General features: G+C 42.1%; 1 protein-coding gene across 1 annotated transcript; it reads left to right on the forward strand.

Annotated features, from left to right (window-relative positions):
- The first annotated feature begins 402 nt into the window (after positions 1 to 402).
- LOC139731040 (uncharacterized) lies at positions 403 to 1,750 on the forward strand. Its single transcript, XM_071641922.1, has 2 exons — positions 403 to 1,007; positions 1,081 to 1,750. The coding sequence occupies exons 1-2, from the start codon at positions 403 to 405 to the stop codon at positions 1,748 to 1,750; spliced, it is 1,275 nt and encodes a 424-aa protein (XP_071498023.1).
- Positions 1,751 to 23,571: the final 21,821 nt, after the last annotated feature.

The following is a 23,571-nucleotide window of genomic DNA, read 5'->3' on the forward strand; positions in this document are numbered from 1 at the left end:
AGAAATTGTCCTTTCAGCCAAAGTTAGGGCTGATTTTCAAGGAGATCCTTGCTGTAGTATATTATGTAATCAGGCTAGACTCGGACCAGACAGGGTGTCTGAGCTCGAGGGCTTAATATCACATCACTCGTATATCGGAGGGATTAAAGAGACAGGTGTCCTCACATCATGGTGGACCACCATACTGGTAGTAGCAATGTACCGATGTATTTATGACCAGGCAGTCCAGTGTTTTGGTCAGTCTGTCTCGAGCGTTGGCTGAATGCAGCTCTTCCAATAAAGTCAATCTCTCTCTTAACTCCGAGTGTGTCGATCGTTCCCTATTTGATTGTGCTCATAGCAGGTCACTTCACTGGCGACGAGGATATTTTTTCGAATGCACCTATACATGTACTGTATAGGATGGCTCTCATCGGGAAAATTGAGGAGTTTCTGGAGGGGAGAGAGGAATGGTCGCAGTACGTCGAACGGCTGGACCTCTATTTTAAAGCCAATGACATTACATCTGAGGGAAAAAAGCAGGCGACACTGCTCACAGTCATTGGGCCTTCGTCATACAAATTGCTACGGAACCTGGTGGCCCCAACCAAGCCCTCTGCCATGAAGTATGACGATCTCGTGGCAGCGATGAACGCGCATCATTGCCCGATTCCAAGCGAAATAGTGCAAAGATGTAAATTCAACAGCCGGTTTCGCAGGGATAATGAAACGATAGCGGGCTACATGGCACCACTTCGTTCTCTAGCAGAGTTTTGCAATTTCGGGACGTCACTTGATGTAATGCTACGTGATCGCCTGGTTTGCGGCGTGCGGGATGACCGCATCCAACGTCGGCTTCTTGCGGAGAAGAGCTTAAATCTCGGGAAGGCGGTGGAAATCGCCACCAGCATCGAAATGGCTGCCAATAATGTTCGGGACCTCCAGACGGCGCAAGATCCAAGGGAGGAAGTACACCAAATGGCTTCCTCGCCTCAGCCGAAACAAGCCAGGGCCAGAACGTGCTTCCGGTGTGGAAAGGGCGGACACACATCTGACAAGTGCAGGTTCAAGGACAGCAATTGCCATCATTGCCAAAAAAAGGGGACACATTAGCAGCGTGTGTCTCAGCAAAAGACGCGGAATACCGCCCAAGAGCAGTGGCCAGGTGAAAGCGTTAAAAGCGGACGACGATGACGCCGGCACGGAATCGGCGGACGAGAGTTCAGCTCCACCACCAGCGGAGTACGGCAATCTCAGGCTGTATCGAGTGGACGGCAAGTCAAATGTGCCCCCACTGAAAGTAAAAGTCAATATCGACAGCCAAGAGGTCGGAATGGAAATCGACACCGGTGCATCTATTTCGCTCATGTCGGAGACGATATTCCGGACATATTGGCCTAAACGACGACTAAGCCCAACAACTATGAAGCTGCGGACTTATACCAACCACGAATTGGAAGTCGTGGGCGTGGTCGAGGTGCACGTCGCTCACAATGGCCAGGTGAAAACGCTCCCGCTCATCGTGGTCAAAGAAGATGGTCCCAGCCTCCTTGGTAGAAGTTGGCTGCATGAGCTGAGGCTGGATTGGGCCAGTGTGCATAACATGAACGCCGCAGCCACAACCGACGTCAACGACATCCTGCAACGCCACGACGCGGTATTTCGTGAGGAATTGGGCAAGTTCACAAGTCTGCAAGCCACGATTCACGTGAACAAGGATGCAGCGCTCCGCTTTTGCAAAGCACGGGTGGTGCCGTATGCGATGCGGTGATGCGGGACCTGGTGGAGAAGGAGTTGGAGAAATTGCAGCACGACGGGGTAATCGAACCAGTCCAGTTTTCGGAATGGGCGGCACCCATAGTGCCCGTGATGAAAGCTGATAAGCAGTCAGTTCGTATCTGTGGCGACTTTAAAATGACAGTCAATCGCGTAGCGAAATTAGACAAGTACCCACTCCCGAGAATTGAGGACCTGTTCGCATCACTTGCAGGGGGACAAAAGTTCTCGAAGCTGGATTTGTCCCAAGCATATCAGCAGATCGAGCTCGACGATGACTCACGCCAATACGTAGTGATCAACACACATAAGGGGCTATATCGCTACAACAGGCTCCCGTTTGGGGTGTCGTCCGCCCCAGCCATATTTCAACGGGTAATGGAGAATTTGCTACGCGATATTCCCCACGTCACGGTATACCTCGATGACATCCTCATCACCGGGGTCAATGACCACGACCATCTTTCGACAATCGACATGGTGCTCGGGCGGCTGGAGGAGTCTGGGCTGCGCTTGAAGCGAAGCAAGTGCAAGTTCATGCAGCCGTCGGTTGAGTATTTGGGTCACACCATCGACGAGCAAGTCCTGCATCCGACTTCGGGTAAAGTTACAGCGATCACGAATGCCCCTGCACCCCGCAACGTCACTGAACTGCGAGCCTATCTGGGGCTGCTCACATACTACGGCAAATTTCTCCCGAATTTGTCGACCACGCTAGCACCTGTGTACGCCCTCCTCAAGAAAGGGACACCGTGGAAATGGAGCTCAGCTCAGCAAACGGCATTCGACTCGTCCAAGAAGCTGCTGTTATCATCACAAGTTTTGGTACATTATGATCCAAGCCGAGAGCTGGTCGTGTCCTGTGATGCCTCGCAATACGGCATCGGCGCGGTGATCGCGCATCGCATGGAAGACGGGTCAGAAAAGCCGATTGCGTTCGCCTCGCGAACACTTGCGGAAGCCGAGAAGAAATATTCGCAAATCGAGAAGGAAGGTTTAGCTTGTGTGTTTGGTGTAACACGCTTCCATTCTTACCTGCATGGGCGCCACTTCACGCTCGTCACCGATCACAAGCCCCTCCTCGGCCTGTTCAACGAGGACCGCCCTATCCCTGCTCAAGCATCAGCTCGCATTCAGCGTTGGGCCCTCACTCTCGCGAGCTATGAGTATACACTCCGTTTCAAACCGACAGGATTACACGCTAATGCCGATGCTCTCAGTCGTCTACCACTCGCCAACGTGCCGCCCACGGTGCCGTTGCCGGCGGAAACAGTGCTTCTCCTCGACACGATTGAATCATCGCCCATCACTACAGCCGACATTCGGAAGTGGACGCGCCGTGACCCGGTCTTGTCTCGCGTGTTAACCTACGTAGAGCGCGGTTGGCCTGAGCAGCGAGAGGAAGTCGAAGTCGACATGAAGCCGTATCATGTGCGCCGCGATGAGCTATCAATGCTAGATGAGTGTGTGCTCTGGGGAAATCGTGTGATCGTTCCTAGGCAGGGAAGGAAGCAAGTGTTGGAGACGCTCCACGCGGGACATCCAGGCGTGTCTCGGATGAAAAGTTTTGCGAGAGCGTTTGTGTGGTGGCCTAAAATGGATCACGACATCGAAAGTACATCGAAATCGTGTAGCAATTGCCAGGAAAATCAGCCAATGCCGGCACCCACATCGCTTCATCCATGGCAGTGGTCAAATCGTCCATGGTCACGCCTGCACATTGACCACGCTGGGCCGTTCATGGGGAAATATTTCCTCATCGTGGTCGATGCGTACTCCAAATGGCTTGAAGTGATCCCAGTTGGTTCGACGACGACAGCGTCGACAATCGCGAAGTTACGGCTACTTTTCGCAACGCACGGATTGCCAGATAAAGTAGTCTCCGACAATGGCCCCGCCTTCGCTAGCGCGGAGTTCAGCGTCTTCTTGAAGAAAAATGGAATCGCACACGCGAAGTCGGCCCCATATCACCCAGCGTCTAACGGCCTAGTAGAACGTGCCGTTCGCACATTCAAAGACGCGATGAAGCGCACGGGAGATAGTTCGTTGGAAACAAATATAGCGAGATTTCTTCTGCAATATCGCACAACTCCACACTCGACGACAGGAATCTCGCCCGCTGAAATGCTAATGGGTCGTCGTCTGACGACCGCACTCGATCGTTTGAGACCCGATATCGCGTCACGCGTGCATGATCGTCAGGAAAAGCAAAAGCTAATGCATGACAGCAGCTCGAAGTCGCGTACCTTTGCTGTGGGAGACAAAGTGTATGCCAAAAACTTCACCTCGAAATCTCCCAAGTGGTGGAGTGGAGAAATCGTTTCGCAGAATGGGCCGGTTTCATTCGAAATCGCTATCGCCGACAACAGCGGTCGGGCAATTAAACGTCACGCGGACCACATTCGCAAGCGTTACAATTCTACGATGTCGCCCTCGAGTGGCGGTACATCTCGACTGACGAATACCGCACGCGACATCACCAGCGATGAAGGACTAGATATCCAAGGAAGTGTAGACGCGACCGCGACGACCGACCCACCAGCGGAGCTACCACCCCCGGTCATGTCGCAGAAAGACAGCGAGCTCCAACGGCAAGACCAGTTAGCGCCGAACCGTAAAACCTACCCGATCAGGCAGCGGAATCCACCTGACCGATATGGATTTCCATAATGCCGACAAACTTGGTAGATGACACTGTGTTATATCAGTTGAGTTGTTGTTGTTGTTGTTTTTTTTTTCCTTATGTGCTTTTGTTGTCTGTATTCCTACACAGAAACGAAGAGTGATATCTAGGCATGCCTTCATTTATACGGTAAAAGTTCGGGGTAGTATAATCCCAAATGCAGCGAGTATGTTGACAAATTTACTTGAAAATCGGCATTTCATGTCAAGTTCATGTTTGTTTTAACTTATTCGTCCATAGTCATGAACATTGAAACATTAGAACAATGCCTTCAACCCCACCCCTTCGTTCTGTAATTCTGGGCGAGTTTATTGTCAAGGTGTACTTAATTGCAACTACATTTTTGTACACAGTTTGGAGTATTAGTTTCGTTGTGTGTATACATGTCGTGAGTGTGATGGTTTGGAAGTTATATTCTCTCCCTCATCATCTCTTCAGATGCTATGATTATTATCATTATTATTTGGTATGTTTCGTTCATTCACACAATGGTTAGGTGATGATATCCTTATTTGGTTTGTTTGGGCAAATGTCTGACAAATTTTTTGTTTTGACTTTCTTCCGTATATTAATTTTGGCATTGTTAATTCCAGATCAGTTTAAAAGGGTGACCATATTTTGCATAATACATGTATTTTAATTCCAGGGGTATGCTGACCAAACTTTCTGTGTTTGTGAGTGTCGCAATGGTCACCATCATTTGACGATAGAGTATAGCTTAAGTGAACATGTGTCTCAAAGGACGCTAACTCCATTGTACATTATGTAAATGTTAGTAACAAGCGTAGTCAAATGCTTGTTTATTTCCTGTGTTGTCATGCTCTTATTCACAACAACGACAATAAGGTCGCTTACACCCTATAAGCGAATAGTCCGTGCATGGCTGCTCATGTAGAATGTTGTTGTCCTAGGAAACTTTGTTCATGTACTATCTGTTAATATGTTCTGAATGTTTCTTTTGTTTATTTTTGTTTTGTTTCATGTTTGTAATGTCTAGGATATGTACCCCATATTCTTTACCTGGTCAAATGATAAGTAATAACTATATAATGATAATATTTTGTGAGCTTTTTTTTGTGTGTTTTCATTTAGTACTTTATTCAGGTTATTTGGCTATGTGAATGCAGTGTTAATGATATAACTGTTTTGCTTTGCTAGCTCCTAAAAACTCGTTCTATTTTGATGCAGTTGCAAGTTATCACTTTAATGGAGGTTGTAATCTAAGGGGGGAGGAATGTAGTATATTATGTAATCAGGCTAGACTCGGACCAGACAGGGTGTCTGAGCTCGAGGGCTTAATATCATATCACTCGTATATCGGAGGGATTAAAGAGACAGGTGTCCTCACATCATGGTGGACCACCATACTGGTAGTAGCAATGTACCGATGTATCTATGACCAGGCAGTCCAGTGTTTTGGTCAGTCTGTCTCGAGCGTTGGCTGAATGCAGCTCTTCCAATAAAGTCAATCTCTCTCTTAACTCCGAGTGTGTCGATCGTTCTCTATTTGATTGTGCTCATAGCAGGTCACTTCACTTGCCATAAAAAAAAAAACATTCAACTTTGTTTCACTGAAAACATAATAACTTGTTTATACACACACACGAAAAATAAATACAATGATAATATTAATAAATACTAAAATCAAAATAAAACCTATACCGTATTGGGATCCGAGAACGGTGCCTAGTTGGCCTACTGTACGAAAAAAAAAAATCCCAATCATGCACTTAACAAAAAGAAGCATGGAAAGAAGGGGCAGCTAAAGAAACATACGGTGAGAAAAGAGGTGAATCATAACCAACAGAGGATTTTATTTGGTGTATATTTTGTGTAGAATATGATTATAAATTTGTTATTCTAATCTTAGATGTTTGCATAAGAAAGTGAAAACACAGATAAACTTAAAACGAAGTGGTCTGGTCAGGAATAATAATACACAAACTCAAAACAGAGTCTGTATAATTATGTGGGATTGCTGAATAGCTTTGAAAATGAGCAGGGCCTACACTGAATAATTTACCAGTTCCACCCCCCACGAAAAGCTATGATTGGTACTATTCTCCCTGTTGTAATGGTGCAGTGACAAGGGAAAAGCAACTCTTTTCTCACGGTTTTCACCGACATCATGATTGGTGAAGTTGTTGAAATTCGAGGATTTCATCTGAAACTATTTTCTTAGTTCATCTCAGTTTCAGTCTAAGAAGAAAAAGGTTGTCCGTAGATGGAAATATGATTGAAATATCGCATAATTACGGTCAGAAGTCTCTACAAACATGTCGTTTCGCAGCAGAGCACGTCGTTACAAAAAAAAAAAAACTACATCCCAGTGCCTGCTAGATAGTTATACCAAGGTCTCTCGTTCCCTCTTGGTTGACATGATGAGGTGCGTATGGCATAGCGTAGCCAGCGTAGCCAAGGTATATAATAGTCTCCTTCTTCTAGCCGCTGAAAAATACTGAAACGCTACCGCTGATTTATGTGTCAAAGTAAAGTGGCCGTTGGGGGCGGTCTTCAATATCCCGTCGCTCGTTGCAAATGGAAAATGGAAAAACTAATATCGAACCGATATCCTGTTTTCCATTTCCTATTTTCTGAAATATTAGGAAAATAGGATTTTGAGCCATTTGAGGCTCGCCTCTGATCTGCGGTTCACCGTGCTAGCCGATTAAATGCTTGCCCCCGCTGCTCATAATGTACAGTCTGCATCAACAGCTCCGGTTTGGTCTCCGCGAGTAGTAAGTCGCATTTTATCACTGAACATGGGACCTCGCCTTTGTCGCAAAAGTAAGATTAATTTATGAGTAAATTTGCCATTTTTTTCTTGGTTTTTGTTGTTGTCTGTCCAATCTATTGTAATTATCTTAATTTGCTGTTTATTTCCATGTTTTTTTTTAATTGTGCAAATCTGTTGTAAATTCTGTAAACGTTCTGATTTGTTTGAATAGGAACAAAATTAAAAAAAGTTTTCGTACACACGGAGGGTACCTCTAGAGAGGCACTGAAGGAGAGGAAATAAAATGCTCCCCTGCGAAACTATGGCACGCTACGCTATGATAAGTAGTTCTATTGGAGGCTGCACAACCAATGATTATTGCTTACGGATCTAACCCAACATCCTTCATCTCTTATCCGAGTACATCATAAACCTATTTATAGAGGGAAATGGTTATGTTCAACCGTCCTATCTGAGGTGAAAAATCCATTCAGTTTATTGAAATAATTCACATCGGATATTGTCACCGACAGCACATGATTTGTGAACATAAGAGGGAGTCGTTATATTGTGGTTGAGTGAGCACAATTACACTGTACATATACACTTTAATTACTGTATGTTGGAAGAAATGCAGGTATAATGTTACTAGTAACAGGGTCAAACAATGGATAATAAACAACAGCACCTAAAGGTTATTAAAGCCCAAATATAAATGCGTATTGAGTGGAAGTAACAGTATAAGTAGAACACATTAGCGAAAGTTTGAGAAAAATAAGACAATCGATTCAAAAGTCGTATTTTTTCACAGTTTCGGGGCCGTCATCGCTGGATAAGGAGACTGTTACAAGTCATGACGTCAGTATGGAAAATATTAAGAAAATATGAAGAAAATTTAGCATATTTTCACTTTTCGAGCATAATGAAAGGGCACTTGACTTACATCTTACAGAAAACTGGGGGAATAATGTCACCTCTACCATATATCAGTAACAAGTCGATGGAACTAAACTTTTCACACACACACACACACACACACACACTCACAAATCGAATTTTGCGGAATTCTACCACATTATCCAGTAGCAGATGTGCAATATTTGTATGCAAAATCAAGATTATTTTTATATGCGTGGAACCATCATATCGGTGGTTTTGTGTTTGGGAGTTCTGTGTCGTTGCCAATCAGATAAATAACAGCAATCATGATTTGTCTCCCAGATAGATATTTAAATTTACTTGTATATGTCGACTTCAAGGGATTTGTCTTGTCTGGGATCATATGCCAGCATGGCGATGGTGACTCATACTATCCTAAATACAATCAGCCATCTTGACTCCGACAAATAAACCACAACTTTGCTCAATCTCTTGGACTATCTCCAAAGTTACGTTTGATTCCTAAAAGTTATGCATTGATAGTTGCATTAGACTTCAAACTCGCGTGTTTACAGACATAGATATACTCTGCGTATAATTTCGGATTACCTCCCTTCGTTCCCTTTGAGTCGCGTGTAAACGTCAAGTTATTTTGCAGCACGAACTTGTTTGCATTTGTAGGTTTCTGCACCATCACAAGTCACAGCAGGCCAACTAAAGTGGATGTTCTTTTTCCTCTGTTGTGATTAATTCGTTCTTTCAGTGACATTCAGGGATCGTTTTCTGGCAGTATAAGATACCAGTTGTATTTCTCTTTTAGTTCAGTTGAGGTTATGTAAAACTTTCGTAAACACAGATAACAATAACAAACAGCATTACAAACAATACGACATATTTAAAAACATGAAAATTTCAACAACATTGATGAGAAACAAGGGGCACGAAATAATTGGCGACAGGCATGAATGCAACGCATTATTATCTAAGCCCGTCTCCGAATAAAGAATTACATTAATATACTATCAGGAATCACGTGATTAAAATATTGTCTGATAATAACAATAACATCTCATATTCAGAAAATTAATACAGGCTAATACAGATCTACACACACACACACACACACACACACACACACACAGGCGCGCCGGAAGCAGTTTTGGATTGGGGGGGCAAACATTGGAGGGGGCTCAAGATTAGACCATGCATATGTTACACAATACACACACACACACACACACACACACACACACGCACACACATCTATTATATATATATATATATATATATATATATATATACATATATATATATATATATATATATATATATATATATGTAAAGTGGCGTACGGTGGGTCGAAACATGGGGGAACCATCAAGTAATTTTGACGGTCTGTATGCTTGTGCGTGTGTGCGTGAGCAATAATGGGACTACAATACATTACGGAATGTGAATACATTCAACAACGCAGTCATTGAGGAACATTGTAAGTTTTCCTTACATGGATTATGGAATGACGGTGTGAAACGATCGACAAATTATATACTGTCAGCAACATAAGGTGAATGGCTAACAATAAAATGCGAGCGAGCGAAGCGAGCGAGCTTGAAAATTTTGATATTCTACAGTTCCAAAACTGGAGTTTTAATTGTAGCTACATATTTCGCTTTGAAATAAATGGGGGCGCATCGGACGCAACTGCTGGCAATTATTGGCAGCAACATTAGGAGAATGGCATAACGATTCAATGCGAGCGAGCGAAGCGAGCAAGCTTGAAAATTTTGACATTCTACAGTCCCCAAACTGGGGTTTGTAGCTTTATCTTTCACTTTGGAAATTAATGGGGCGGCGCATCGGGCGCAACTGCTGGCAATTACTGGCAGCAACATTAGGAGAATGGCATAACGATTCAATGCGAGCGAGCAAAGCGAGCGAGCTTGAGAATTTTGACATTTTACAGTCCCAAAACTCCCGTTTGTAGCTATATCTTTCGCTTTGGAAATTAAGGGGGGGGCATCGGACGCAACTGCTGGCAATTACTGTCAGCAACATTAGGAGAATGGCATAACGATTCAATGCGAGCGAGCGAAGCGAGCGAGCTTGAAAATGTTGACATTCTAGAGTCCAACAACTGCCGTCGTAGCTACGTTTTTCGCTTTAGAAATTAAGGGGGAGGCGCACCGGGCTCAACTGCTGGATGCGAGCGAGCGAAGCGAGCGAGCTTGAAAATTTTGACATTTTACAGTCCAAAAGCTGCCGTTTGTAGCCATATTTTTTCCCTTTTATTCATATATATATACATATTTATTTTATTTTCTTTGTTTATTCATTTATTTTCATTATCATTATCATTATTTCTTTTTTTTTCTTTTTTTTTCTTTTTTTTTTGGGGGGGGGGCTTTTTTGGGGGGCAAAAATGCGTTTTGCCCCCCCACTTTTTGGATTGGGGGGGCGGCCGCCCCCCCTGCCCCCCCACTTCCGGCGCCTATGCACACACACACAAACACAACGAACAAACAAGCTATGATGACCGGAGATGATGTCAACGATCAAGTATACAGTAAGCGAGATAATAAGCTAGCTGTATAGGTATCTCGTCGAACGGTAGAGGAAATGTTGCGTAATCATTGCTCATCATCGAGTAATGTGACGCTGCCAATTGCTGCTCAAGCTCGAAACTATTTCAATTAGTTTAATTTCTGTCATATGCCAAATAAAACATTTTGGTTAATGTTATTTTCAATGTTAAAGGACAAGTTCACCTTCATAGACATGTGGGTTGAGTGAATGCAGCAATATTAGTAGAACACATCAGCGAGAGTTTTGAGCAAAATCGGACAATCCGTTAAAAAGTTATGAATTTTTGAAGTTTCTGCTCAGTCACGACTGGATGAAAAGACTACTATAGCTTGTGATGTCACATTAGTACAACGATATAAAGAAAGAAGAAACAAAATTCAACATATTTCCATTTTTCTCGCATAACAAAAGAACACTCGACTTCTCTCTTTCAGAAGGCAGGGGGAATAATATTACCCTTAACATACGTCAGTAGCAAGTCGAAGAAATGTGCACTCAATTCAAAATGTAAAGTTTAGTGAAATTCTCTTCTTATTTTCCTAATATAGTTGTACGCATGTGACATCATACACTTAGTCTTCTCTTCCAGCAGCGACTGCGCAGATACTTAAAATATTCGTAACTTTTGAACGGATTGTCCAATTTTCCTCAAACTTTCACTGATGTGTTCTACTGATATTGCTGCATTCTCTCAATCCTTATGTATATGAAGGTTGACTTGTCCTTTAAATCCTCAATTCAGTTCACTTACCTGGCTAGGTTCAGTAGGCCTAGAAGTATTTTCTCCTTGACTTGACCCTAGTTGTTGTGATGTGACTGCGATGCCACTTCTTTTGACGACGTCCCCGTCTGTCTTATTCCTGTCATCGACGTTCCCATCCTTACATTTTGCAGGTAGGCCTATGTTGCTGCGATCATACACCGGGGACTGCTCGTCAGTATCACAATCAGCTCGGTACCTGGCTGTCCGAAATTTAAATGTGATACATGTCCGAAATAGCAGGTTTCAACGCCTTGTGGGACTTCCAGAATTTTTTTTTTAAATCTACAACAACAAAGTTTGTGTGACCTCGTCTAGCAACACCTCATGAACACGATGCATCAGTGGAATTTAATTTCAAGTTCTATTTTCATTTTTTCATGTACAATAACATACAGTTTACTTCTTAAACTATACTAGTTTTCGACGTTGAGGGGGTTAATATCCAGAATAGCGAAATAGTACGGGCAGAGGGTCTGGAAGCCAGACTAAATTTGGTACCGCATTTGGCTCAGTTTGCGTTTACAGTGAGGAAAGGCCGAGCCGCTGCCGAGACTACCTCCAGAGCTTGGCCAAATGCGCGGCCGGTTTTGGCCCCGCATTTGGCCGTTTGCGCGTTTACAGTGAAATGAAGGCCAGGCTCGGCCGCGGCCGAGCCCGGCCTTTTCACTCACTGTAAACGTGGTCTCGGCCGCGGCCGGACACCTTTTCTCACTGTAAACGCAAACTTGGCCAAATGCGGTACCAAATTGCGACCGGTGCGCTCCCAATAATAGTCGTTTGTTTACAAGCAGAGCGCAACTACGACAAAATATTGAAAGGTTTGGATTAAAAGCCCGGGCCGAGCCCGGCACTGCTAACGGACAAAATTGCGGGCCGACTACCGGAATTGAGGCCGGGCTCGGCCCGAGCTCGGCCCTGCCCTGCACTGTAAACGGGGTCCACGAGACACTAGGAATGTTGAATATATAGACGGGATATGTACGAAGAATGACAATACGTGTTCACGAGAACAGGAAAGAAATTCACGATTAATTGAAAACAGTTGACGTGTATTCATTTATTTACCGCTCCACTAAAAAAAAAAAAAAAAAAAAAAAAAAAAAAAAAACGAGTCATAGATCGTGCTTTTGAGCAAAACCAACAGAAAAAAAATATACACAAAAAATATGGCGATAAAGAACTCATAGGTCAACTTTTTCATGAAAAATTATTTTAATTCCTTTCTGTTTCATATTACGGAATCTGTGTTATCATATCTAATGTTTAGGGGAGGGGATGGGGATATAAGTTTAAAGTAAGGGAAGCAAACTCGTGCCGCGTGCTCACCGCTCAGTGTGTTTTATAATTGAGACATTAAAAAAAAACCGTTAGTGTGTGTATTGAAATTTGCCCCTGTCTACTTTCAAAATACTCTTCATCTTCACCAACCACCACGTAATCTCCGTTCATCAAACTCGCTAAAATTACAGGTACCTCGAATCAAGCATAATTAGGGGGGATCGGGCTTTTTCATATATGGGCCCAAAACAATGGAATGGCCTACCAAAATCTCTTAGAGAAGCATCTTCCATTGATGGTTTCAAAAAGAATCTCAAGACATATATTTTCAATTTGAATTGACAATATTGTATACCTGTATGTATAGTATGTGTACGTATATAGGCCTATTGTCTGTTGGTTTATTGTCTTATTATTTTTTTTTTGATACTGTTGTAACGTGACACAATATGTACTCTGTTCTATAGCGCCTTGAGTATCTTTTTTAGGTAGAAATGTGCGCTTTGTAAGAGTCTCACTATTATTATTATAGCAAATTATCCGGAGATTTTGCCTCCGTATATAAGCGGCGTTGCAGCAGGTGCTGCGTACACGTCCATAAAAAATATAAATAAATAAATACGCGTATTAATGAATGAATAAACAGTATTATATCCGCCGCATACCGTATTGGGCGGAAGCTCGGTGGTTTAGTGGATAAGACCAACGACGTAAATCCGTACTGAGGAGTGGGGGGGGGGGGGTGGTCGGCGATAGTCACCATCACCACTATTACAAGCCCATAATCGGACCGGCGCAGCCTTGGGGGTGGGGGAAAACTTTTTGCATTTTGATGTTGTAAATGGTGCAATTTGATGCGTGTTTTGGCGTGTTCAATCTACTTGACACATTCTCACTTGTTAAAGGTAGCAGTATATTTGGATATAGATTATTATTGAATGATTTGCCTATTAAATAAATTGTTTCATTTAAATAAACTTCTTGTATCAATTATTACACTGAATAACATGATTGCGACCGAGCCCGAGCGAGCGGAGCGAGCGAGGGGGGGGGGGTGTCCCCCTCCCATGGTGAAAACTTTTTGCATTTTGATGTTGTAAATGGTGCAATTTGATACATTTTTTGCGTGTTTTATCGACTTGGAACAGTCGCACATGTTTAAGGTAGCAGTACATTTTGATGTAGATTATTATTGAACAATTTCGCCTATAAAATGATATCATTTTATAGATAAACTTCTTGTATTAATTCTTACAATGAATATCATGAACGCTGTCTGTTAAGCAATCAAAGAGAAAAAGCAAGCACACGAGGGTGTAGATAAGGGACATTTCTCCTCCCACACGAAGGTGATTTTGCAGTTTTAGACCTGAAATTCAGCGATCTGGTGCAAACTTTTGGTGCAATACTTAGATTTTTTTCCAGCGCCCCCCAAAGAATAATAATGGAAATAAATAGGTTTTAATCAGAGAAGTGTAAAAATCACGGAATTTAGCTCTTATTCCGAATGTGCATCATGTGTGTGATGTACAAATATAGTGAGGTAGAGCTTAGGGGGTGGTGTGGGAGGGGATTACCCCTCCCACTCGACGGAGCTTTTGCGTTATTAGAATTGGAATAAAGTGATCTGAAGCACACTTTTTTTTGGTGGAAGATTCGGAAAACGCCATTCCCTAAAGTGTACTAAGTCTATACAGGGGGACCAAGCAGAGGGAGGGTGGCAAGATATTTCTTCCATATTCGAAGGAAGTTTTTTTTTCCGTCTTAGAACAATCTGGTGCACACTTTTGTTGGAATATCTGAAAGTTCGTCAATCAGAGAAGCTGATGGGAGGGGATAAACCCTATTCACCCCTCCTACACGAGGGAGATTCTGTATTTTCTGATTGCATTTAAACGTTTTGGTGCACACATTTTGTGGCATATTTGAAAAATTGTCTATGTTCAAAGTGTAACCACAGTCTAATGCATGGGGGGGGGCGAGCAGGGAGAAGACGTGGGCGAGTGCTATTGAGTATCACAACCCTTCAGGTACGAGGGAGCTTTTGCCTTTTTAAAGTTGAAATTGTGATATCTTGTATACGCATATTTGATGAAATATTTGGGAAATTATTTAAAAAACTGATCTGGGGGAACTGAGCGAGGAAAGAGTTGATTATAAAGGATATTTCCCTTGTACATGAAGGAACTTTCGAGTTTGCGCAATATAAGTGGTAAGTCTTGTGCACTCAGAATTATTTAGAATTTTTTTGTAAAGTGTACTAAGGCTAGGGAAAGGGGCACAGAGGGGGAGGGTTTGGGAGGGGTATTCCCCTCCGAAGCACGAGAGATTTTTGCATTTTTTTAATTGAAATTCAACGATCTGGTGCACACTTTGAGTGAAATATTGAAAGAAAATTATGATCTTGCGTGATGAAAGGTTGAAAGAGAGACCCGCTTCACGTACATGAATACAGTATGCACGCAATTTTTTTCCGCCTTCCAAATCCCCGGTCCAAATTTTAGGGGGGGGGGCGCCCCCATCGCCCCCTCCCCTTGGCTACACCAGTGCAGAGACAACCCCCATAACTCTTCCAATTTAGAAGTTATGGGAGCTTTTGCATTTTCAGGATTGACATTATAATGATCTGATGTGCACTTTTGTGGCATATTTAGAAAATTATCAATCCCCAAAGTGTGCAGCGTCTAAATCAATAGATAGGAACCGAGCGGGCGGGGAGGGGGGGGGGGGGTAAATTAAAAGAAGATGAGGGAATTTTAAATTTTATTAGAATTGAAACAATGCATGTAGATCTGATGCACACTTAATGAAACATTTGGAAATCTGTCAATCTAAATCTGTACCAGGGGCGGATCCAGGAATTCCGTAAAGGGGGGGGGGGGGCGCACGCACCCCTCCCCCATTTTTTCTTTTTATTTCTTTTGTTTCGACAAAAAAAATAAAGGGGGGGGGGGGGCGTGCGCCGGTTGCGGTCCTCCCTGGATCCGCCCCTGTGTACTATAAGTTTATAGGAAAAGGACCGAACGGGGGGTGGGAGGGGGTATTCCCCTCCCACGCACGCGAGAGAGATTTTACATTTTCAGAATTGAAATTGTGCAATCTGGTGCACACTTTGGATAAGATATGTGGAAAAAAACGCAAGAAAATTTCCCTCAATCCGGGAATTATTGAGGGACAAAATGACATGTTTGCCCCCCCCCCCCCCCAGTCCTCCAGCAATGTCTAGGATCGACGTCCCTGCATACGAGTGGGCTTTTGCACTCTTATAATACAAATACAAATGAAAAGTTTTGATGGAATTCGGAAAGCTGTCAATCCCCAATTATGTACTACAGTTTTTAATGGGAAACCAAGCGGGGAAGGGTTGATTGAAAGAAGATATCCCCTCCCACCCGCGGTGGATCTTCTGTGTTATTCATTTTTTTTTTTTTTTTGTAACAGAAGTGGCAGACCTGGGTCCCGTTTTATCAAAAGATAAAATCGATTTTAAATTTCCTTACCACACAGGTTGCCATAGACTTACAGTTGAAATCTACTGTATAATCAATTTTAACTCTTCATAAAACAAAGCCCTGGTGCACACCTAAGATGAAACATTTGGAAATCTGTCAATCTAAAAAGAAATAAGGAAAAGGACCGAAAGGGGGAAAGGGGTATCCCCCTCCCACGCGAGAGACATTTTTTTTTTTTTTTTTTTTTGCATTTTCAGGATTGAGATTCTGCAATCTGGTACACACTTTGGATAAGATATTTGGACAGTTTTCTATCAAAAACTCAAGAAAATGATCCTTCTTTCGGGAATCATTGGCGATAAAAATGATATGTTTGCCCCCCCCCCCCCCCCCCCGTCCGCGCCCCCGTCCTACAGGATCGACGCCCCTGCATACGAGGGTGCTTTTGCATTTTTAAATTTCAGATGAAAATATCTCGTAAACACATTTATGATGTAATCTCGGAAAATTTCAATCCCAGAAGTGTATTTTTTTTTGGGGGGGGGGAACCTCCGTTAATTGAAAGTGTCTAAAAGGGTATGGAAGGGGGTAGGCCTATCCCCCTTTCACGCGAGGGAGATTTTGTATTTTCAGAATTGAAATTCAGCCATATTTGGGTGAAATATTTAGAGAGAATTTCTTTAAGTGAAAGATCTGCTGCACACTCTTTGATAAAATATTAGAAAATACGTCAATCTCAAAAGTGTACAAAGTCTATCGAAAGGGACCCAGTAGTGGAGCTTTTGCTTGTTTATGATTGCAATTCAACGATCTGGTGCATAGTTCTGGCGGTATTTGGACAATTTTCCTTAAAGAAAGTTCGAGATTTGTCCTCATCTCGGGAATTGCTTGGGGACAAATGATTTGTCTGCCCACCAACATTTCCGTAGGGGCAAATACCCCTTTGCCCCCCCCCCCCCCCCCCCCCGAGATAGAATCGATGCCCCTGACGATCATCCCTGTGTATGCCCACAAATGTATCCTGACTGAGTCATCAGAGTCATCGTCGTTTCAGGAATGATTCAGGAAATGGAGGGGATTCAATTATACGGCGATACAGTTTTTTGTTATTGTTTGTTTGTTTGTTTGTTTTCGTACATAATTTGCATATGGTCCCGAGTTACTCGCGTCATAACATGTTTACATGTAGGCCTATACTATTTGACGTTGTCAACGTCTGGACCATACCTTATGTCGATATTACTTTCTTCGCGAGCGATGGAAGCGAGCGAGCGATCGAAGCGAGCGAGCCCTTGAGAAAATTATGTATACATTATCCTACAACATAGAATACTGTTCAGCTCTGCTACCTCTCTGAAGGCGGGAGAACGAACGTCATGCAATATGCCAAAATTGATACAATCGCATTTCTGCTTCCTCCATTTTTTCTCAAATTTCAGGGGGATGATTGTACAGGCAATCCCCCTCTTCCACTTCAGGAGGGATATATCCCCCCCCCCCCCCGGATTTACGCCCATGGATAAGGCTCCTGTCCGGTGATCAGGATGAGGCCGTTTGTTCGATTCCAGCTCCAGTGTGTATGCCCATGATTTTTTTTTTTATCATGGCTATTATACTAAAACATTAATTTGGTGCTTATTTTCAATAATGTAGGCCGATTTGTCAATCAGTTGCAATAAGAATACCTCGACGCCTGAATTTCATTGATTTGAATCAAATACGCAGTGAATGCTGCATGCTACGAGTACTCGAACCAGCAATGGCTGTCAGGGGGTTAGGGTTAGCTTCTTGTTGTTGTTGTTGTTGTTGTTGTTGTTGTTGTTGTTGTTGTTGTTGTTCATTTTCCATCTGTGAAGATGGCTGGATAGCCCATATACTGGATATGCCCATATACACTAAACTGGTCTTCCATGGGGTCCAGTTGGATGTGGGGTGGGACCACTTCACCGGGTTAGACATCCTGCTCTTTGCGATGAATGAATGAAGCGGGATCTTTTACGTGCATGAGGTGTGACTCTCTCATACACGGGACCTCCATTTTATGTCCTATCCGAGGGACAGAGTGTTTTGCCTCTTGCTAGAGGGGACGGTATGTTTACACACAACATTGCTCAGTCCAGACTCGGGTTCGAACCCGGGCCGCGTGATCGTGAGGCAGACGCGCTACCGACTGAGCCAACTCACCGCCCTAGCTCGGTGGTCCAGTGGATAAGATGCCTGTCAGGTGATCAGAGGGTCGTTGGTTCGAGTCCAGACCGAGTAGGTATGCCCATGAATTCCGTGGTTGTGTTATTGTCATGGCTCGTTGTTGTGTTATTGTCATGGCTACTATAGGTTTTTCCGGCCGATTCGTAAACATGTCACTTATTTTCATTTTATGTGCATTCAAATTCGTATGTTTATTGAAGCGGTGCAGTGACTTCGGTCAAACAATTTCACGTTTAATGCTTTCAAATTCGTATTTAGGCACCTATAGTGGTCACATGTTTAAATTCGGATGTGTGCATTCAGTTTGGTGTTTGGGCATGGATTTCCAAGTTTGAGAATTCATATTAGTGCGATGGGCTCGATAAGTACTCAAAGAACTTTCTACTTCGTTTTTAAGCAAACGATTTTCACAACTGAGGATTCAATTTCATTATGCAAGTGTTATACGTTTCATCATCATGATCAGTATTTGTTTATTTGAACATCCAGATTGTTTTCTTTTGCTAAGCATGTTATGTAAACTTCAATATAACATCCTCATTTCGTCAAGTCATCTCATGTTTGTCGTTATCTCTAAGTTACATCTCTTTATTTGTATATTTGCAGTTCCATCTGAATCTATTGAGTTTATGTTAAGTAGGAGTTTCAGACTCCTTGTGTTAGACGATATAGGAAGTAGACCAAGCCGCAATAAACCACATAAAGAGGGATCTATATTTTTCTAGTTTTTTGTGGTTGATGTATGCTGCTGCGTTATAGTACAGGAGTGGGCGTGTTTTACCATTAGTATAGGCGCTGTTTGTTTTTTACATTTGCGGTAGAAATTTTCTACGTTAGTAGTTAATGCGTTCTACATCTGTGGTTCTACATTAGTGTGCATTTATACATTTGTGGGTTCACCCCCCCCCCCCAAGTTTGCTATGTCCTTAACGATAGTCTGCAAGAATGCGTGGAGGTTGAACTTGAGATACTCTGGTAAGCGATATATAGACCCCCTATAGTCTCTTCCTTGTCATGATGACAACGTCGTCTTACTTTTTTTTTTCGATCGTCATCAGTTGTTCAAAAGAACGATTTCTTCTTCCCGTCATACAGATCGTTTACTTTCCATTACATGTTGTTCGTTCGTTGTTCGACAACATTGGGCGGTTGTTAGGTTGGGTTTTTTTTTTCAATCAACAAAATAAACTAATATATTAGCATGAAATAGTCACCTCTCGAAAGAATAGGGCCTATGTAATATATTGGATGTGCCACTAGGTGTTACAAAAAATCCCACTTTTGATCCTTAATAGTTCAAAAACTATATATCACATAACACCGACATTGATATGAGCAATCGCTGAATAGTGTGCTATTTTGATGGAGGTGATTTAAAATGAAAGCATCAATCAGTTTCATTAAATTCAAGATTTATTTTTAAGTTAAAGGTTCAGATTTTGCTTTATTTTCAACCCTCTGTACAAAACTTTAATTCCGTACAGCGGTCAGTTGGTGTGTACGGGGGTATGTGGTCAACACCCAGACAATGGTCCTGGGCAATGGCCAGGGTTTGAATACTCTATTGCATATTATGAGAAATTCACTATCACAGCTTACCTAGTCTATATTCATCCCGAAATGTAGCATGCAAGCACATAAAAACAAGTGCTTGCCTTTTTCTTGTGCATGCATTTTACCCTTTACCATGAATTTAGTTCAGACTAGCAGTGCCCAAGGCAATCCATCATGAATTATCAAAGGACCTCCATATGACTGTCAGACGTTTACATTTGAGCAACTATAAATCAGTTACTCGTATACTGACGGCGTTCAGACGATCCCGATTCGCGGGGAATGTCCTGTTTGCCAGGACATTCCCCGGCAATCTTATCGAGTGAACGCTCGGTGTCACAGGCGATCCGTTCCGGCCAGTAGATAAGTTCCGACGGAACTAATCGGCGGAATGTGGCGAGTATATCGGATCCCCCGGATCCAATCGGCGGGATTTTTGCCTCACCGCCGATACGATCGCCCACCGCCAATTTGATCCGGGTCTCTACCGAATGTATACAAAGTGGTAATGGGGACACTGTACTCTTCCAGTCTCCCTCCTTGGCCAATGAACTTCTCCAAATCTCTCTAACCAGCCCATAGAGTTGGATTATACAGCTCTATGAACCAGCCAGTCGAACAAAGTTGCCAATTTGAGACCCGGACTATAAAGAGCGATTCCTTGTATTTTTCTCGCTGATCTCTTTCGTCGCCATGGTGGCCATGATACAGTACATGCACGCACCGGGTACCGATATGACGTTGGTTATGTCAACCTCTCTCTGATTTGAATCGTCTCGAACAGAACAACCGAATGAGTTACTGTAGTCGGGATGTTCGGCATGCTTCATGTTAACTACTGTAATACAAGGAGCTTCATATTAAATACACGTATGAGCTCAAATATCCACATTCATTTTAATGTTTATTTTCAGCGCTTAGAATCTAATCATTTAGTACGATATAACGACCAATATAATCGCCAACGTCTATACATGCATGCTTTTTTACATCAGTTGTAACAATTTCAAATGACGGGGTGAATTTTGTTTTTGTGTGTTCAGTTGTCTTTATTCTATTTTGTGTCCGTGCGTATGTTCATAGTAAATGAATGCGTGTGTCTGTGTTTTGTTTTGTTTTTTCGGGGGGGGGGGCTACCTCTTCTGGGATGTTAATGTCTTACACAGAGATTAAACTGGTACTTCAAACAGGCAAGGTATTCTAAAGGGATAGTTTTGGTTGAGATAGGCGATTGGAAATTTAACGTTTTGCAAGATAATTAGAAAGCACATACATGTATGAAATATTTGAGAGCGTACGATTATAAGAGAAATTCAAAGTACATTACACAAAATCGGTTTGGACTGAAAAAAAAATACATGTGTAGTTGGCAGATAAGGTGGGTTCATCCTTCAATGTACATTAGGGCCTCTTTGTTTATGCATATATCTCAGCAATTTGAAGCAAATTTGTGTCAAATGAACTCTTAAGTCCTAAAAGAATTGAATGCTCTTTTATATTGCAGATTTCTCATTATTTGCTTGTTGATTCTTTTTTTTTTTTGGGGGGGGGGGGGGGTTGGAAACCTTAACCCCCTATCTCAGTCAATCAGCATGTACCATCCATTTAATCTTGAATGCCTTCCCTTTTCATGATAGTGACTGCGGCCCCAAAACAGATCTTCTGTTTTAAGAAAGTAGAGTGCATGCCAAATATAGGGTATCAAAAACTCGCGTAAATTTTTGACTTCTAATAATACCCTAACTTGAATATTTAAACAGTGCACCTGTGTCCAAAATCTGATGTTCCACAAAAAAAAGTTACATTTTCTCTTCGTACACATTAAGTTTCATACATACATGTATATACATTTTTTTAGTGGAAAATACATATTACATGCACATGTAAAAGGTACGTGTGAAGCCAATAGTGGCAAGGGGATCGACAGAAATTAAAAGAGATAAGAAAATGACAAACAGCTAGACTACCTGTAACATGAATTGACAGGAAACAGACAGAAATATGGTTTAATGTACCTAAAAATGGAATCTACATAAATAAAAAATAAAAAGGGTAAAAGCTGTGGGCTAGCGGAGAAAAAACATAGAATTAAAGATAAAGAATAAAGAAGAGATTGAGAGTGCGAAGGAGAAAAATAAGGAGTAAGGATACAAAGGAAAATGTTATTCATCTCGAGTTATAACAGCTTCAAATCATGAAATTTTAATCCATAAAACTAATTGTCTCATTATGGCATACGGGGGAAGGCCGAGTAAGTGGTTTCAGGAGAACCGAAAAACAATAAGTATCTCTGAACGAGAATAACTCAAGTTCTAAAGTTACTAAATGTGGCGTCCCTCAGGGTAGTATATAAGGTCCTTTACTTTTCATTGTTTATATCTTTGACTTCTGCAAATCATCTGACATAATATAGTCTCATTTATACTTTTTGCTGATGATTCAAATGTTTACTTTTCTCATCGAAACCAAGTTACTCTCGTAGACACCGTCCACTCTGAATTGAAAAAAAAGTAACTCAGCGGATAAGATCTTCATAAAATCTTCAGCAAAATTAAGTATTTGCTTTTTTGGTAAGTCCTGCGAAATATTAAGCACAGATATTATTTTTGATGATACTCGATTAGAACGTGTATCCCACATTAAATTTCTTGGTATCACAGTGGATGATAAACTTTCGTGGAGGCCTCATATCATTAACATAAGTAAAATAATTTCACGCAATATTGTTACTGTTAACAACAAGTTTCACATTTCGTCGTCTTCTTTGTTAACATTGTATTTTCTTTAATATTACCTTATCTCAATTACGGAATTTTAGCATGGGGTAGCGCCCATCAAATTTTATTAGCTAAATTATTGTTATTGAAAAAAAAAGTACTTCGTATTATCTGTGGGGTTTCGCCACGTTCCCACTCAGATTCATTATTCATCACTGATTTAAGATTTAAAAAAAAAAATGTTTCTTTTTCAACTGGGTCAATGATCATGTTCAACTACAACACAAATGCTCTCCCCAATAGTTTTAATTCAATGTTTCCTCGAAATCAATGGGGTTTTTTTAATGATTATCCTACTAGGCGGTCTAATGAGTTTAATCTACCCCTTTAGACAACCTTATCAGCTCAGAATACATTTATATACACCGGCCCTAAATTTTGGAATTCATTAAGTTCTGAAATAGAAGATTCTCCATTGTTATACTCTTTTAAGCGTAAATTGATTGTGTGTGTGTGTGTGTGTGTGTGTGTGTGTGTGTGTGTGTGTGTTAAATTCTGGCTGAGATATTCATGTTCATTACCTATTTACAGCAAACATGAGGTTCATCATCAGTTATTGAATTCATCCTTACGCAATGAAAAACGGCATTACAAAGTAATGAAATTCGGCATTTTATTTCCATAATTTTTCCACCGTTGCATGCAGTCACCAGCTGTCCGAAATACTTCCTCGATCCCCTCTTCCGTTTCTCTTATTCAGCGTGTAGCCTTTCTCTCTCTTTCTTTCTTTCCTTTCTTCCTTTAATTTTGTTTTTGCTCTATTCCTTTCAATCGTATCCCCCTCAGTTTAGTCATGTCATGTTGCATGGGCGGATCCAGGGAGGACCGCAACCGTCGCAAGCCCCCCCCCCCTTTATTTATTTTTTCTTTTTGTTGAAACAGAGGAAATTAAAAAGAAAAAAATGGGGGAGGGGTGCGTGCGC

The sequence above is a fragment of the Diadema antillarum genome, unplaced genomic scaffold (assembly GCF_040938485.1).
Source record: "Diadema antillarum isolate AM-2024a unplaced genomic scaffold, OU_Dant_1.0 seq00000348_RagTag, whole genome shotgun sequence".
NCBI lineage: Eukaryota > Metazoa > Echinodermata > Echinoidea > Diadematoida > Diadematidae > Diadema > Diadema antillarum.

Excerpts from the sequence above, each read along its gene's own strand:
- LOC139731040 (XM_071641922.1), top strand. The coding sequence starts at position 403 with ATGGCTCTCATCGGGAAAATTGAGGAGTTTCTGGAGGGGAGAGAGGAA. Across the intron at positions 1,008-1,080 it reads AGGGCCAGAACGTGCTTCCG|GGGACACATTAGCAGCGTGT; the intron begins GTGTGGAAAGGG and ends TGCCAAAAAAAG.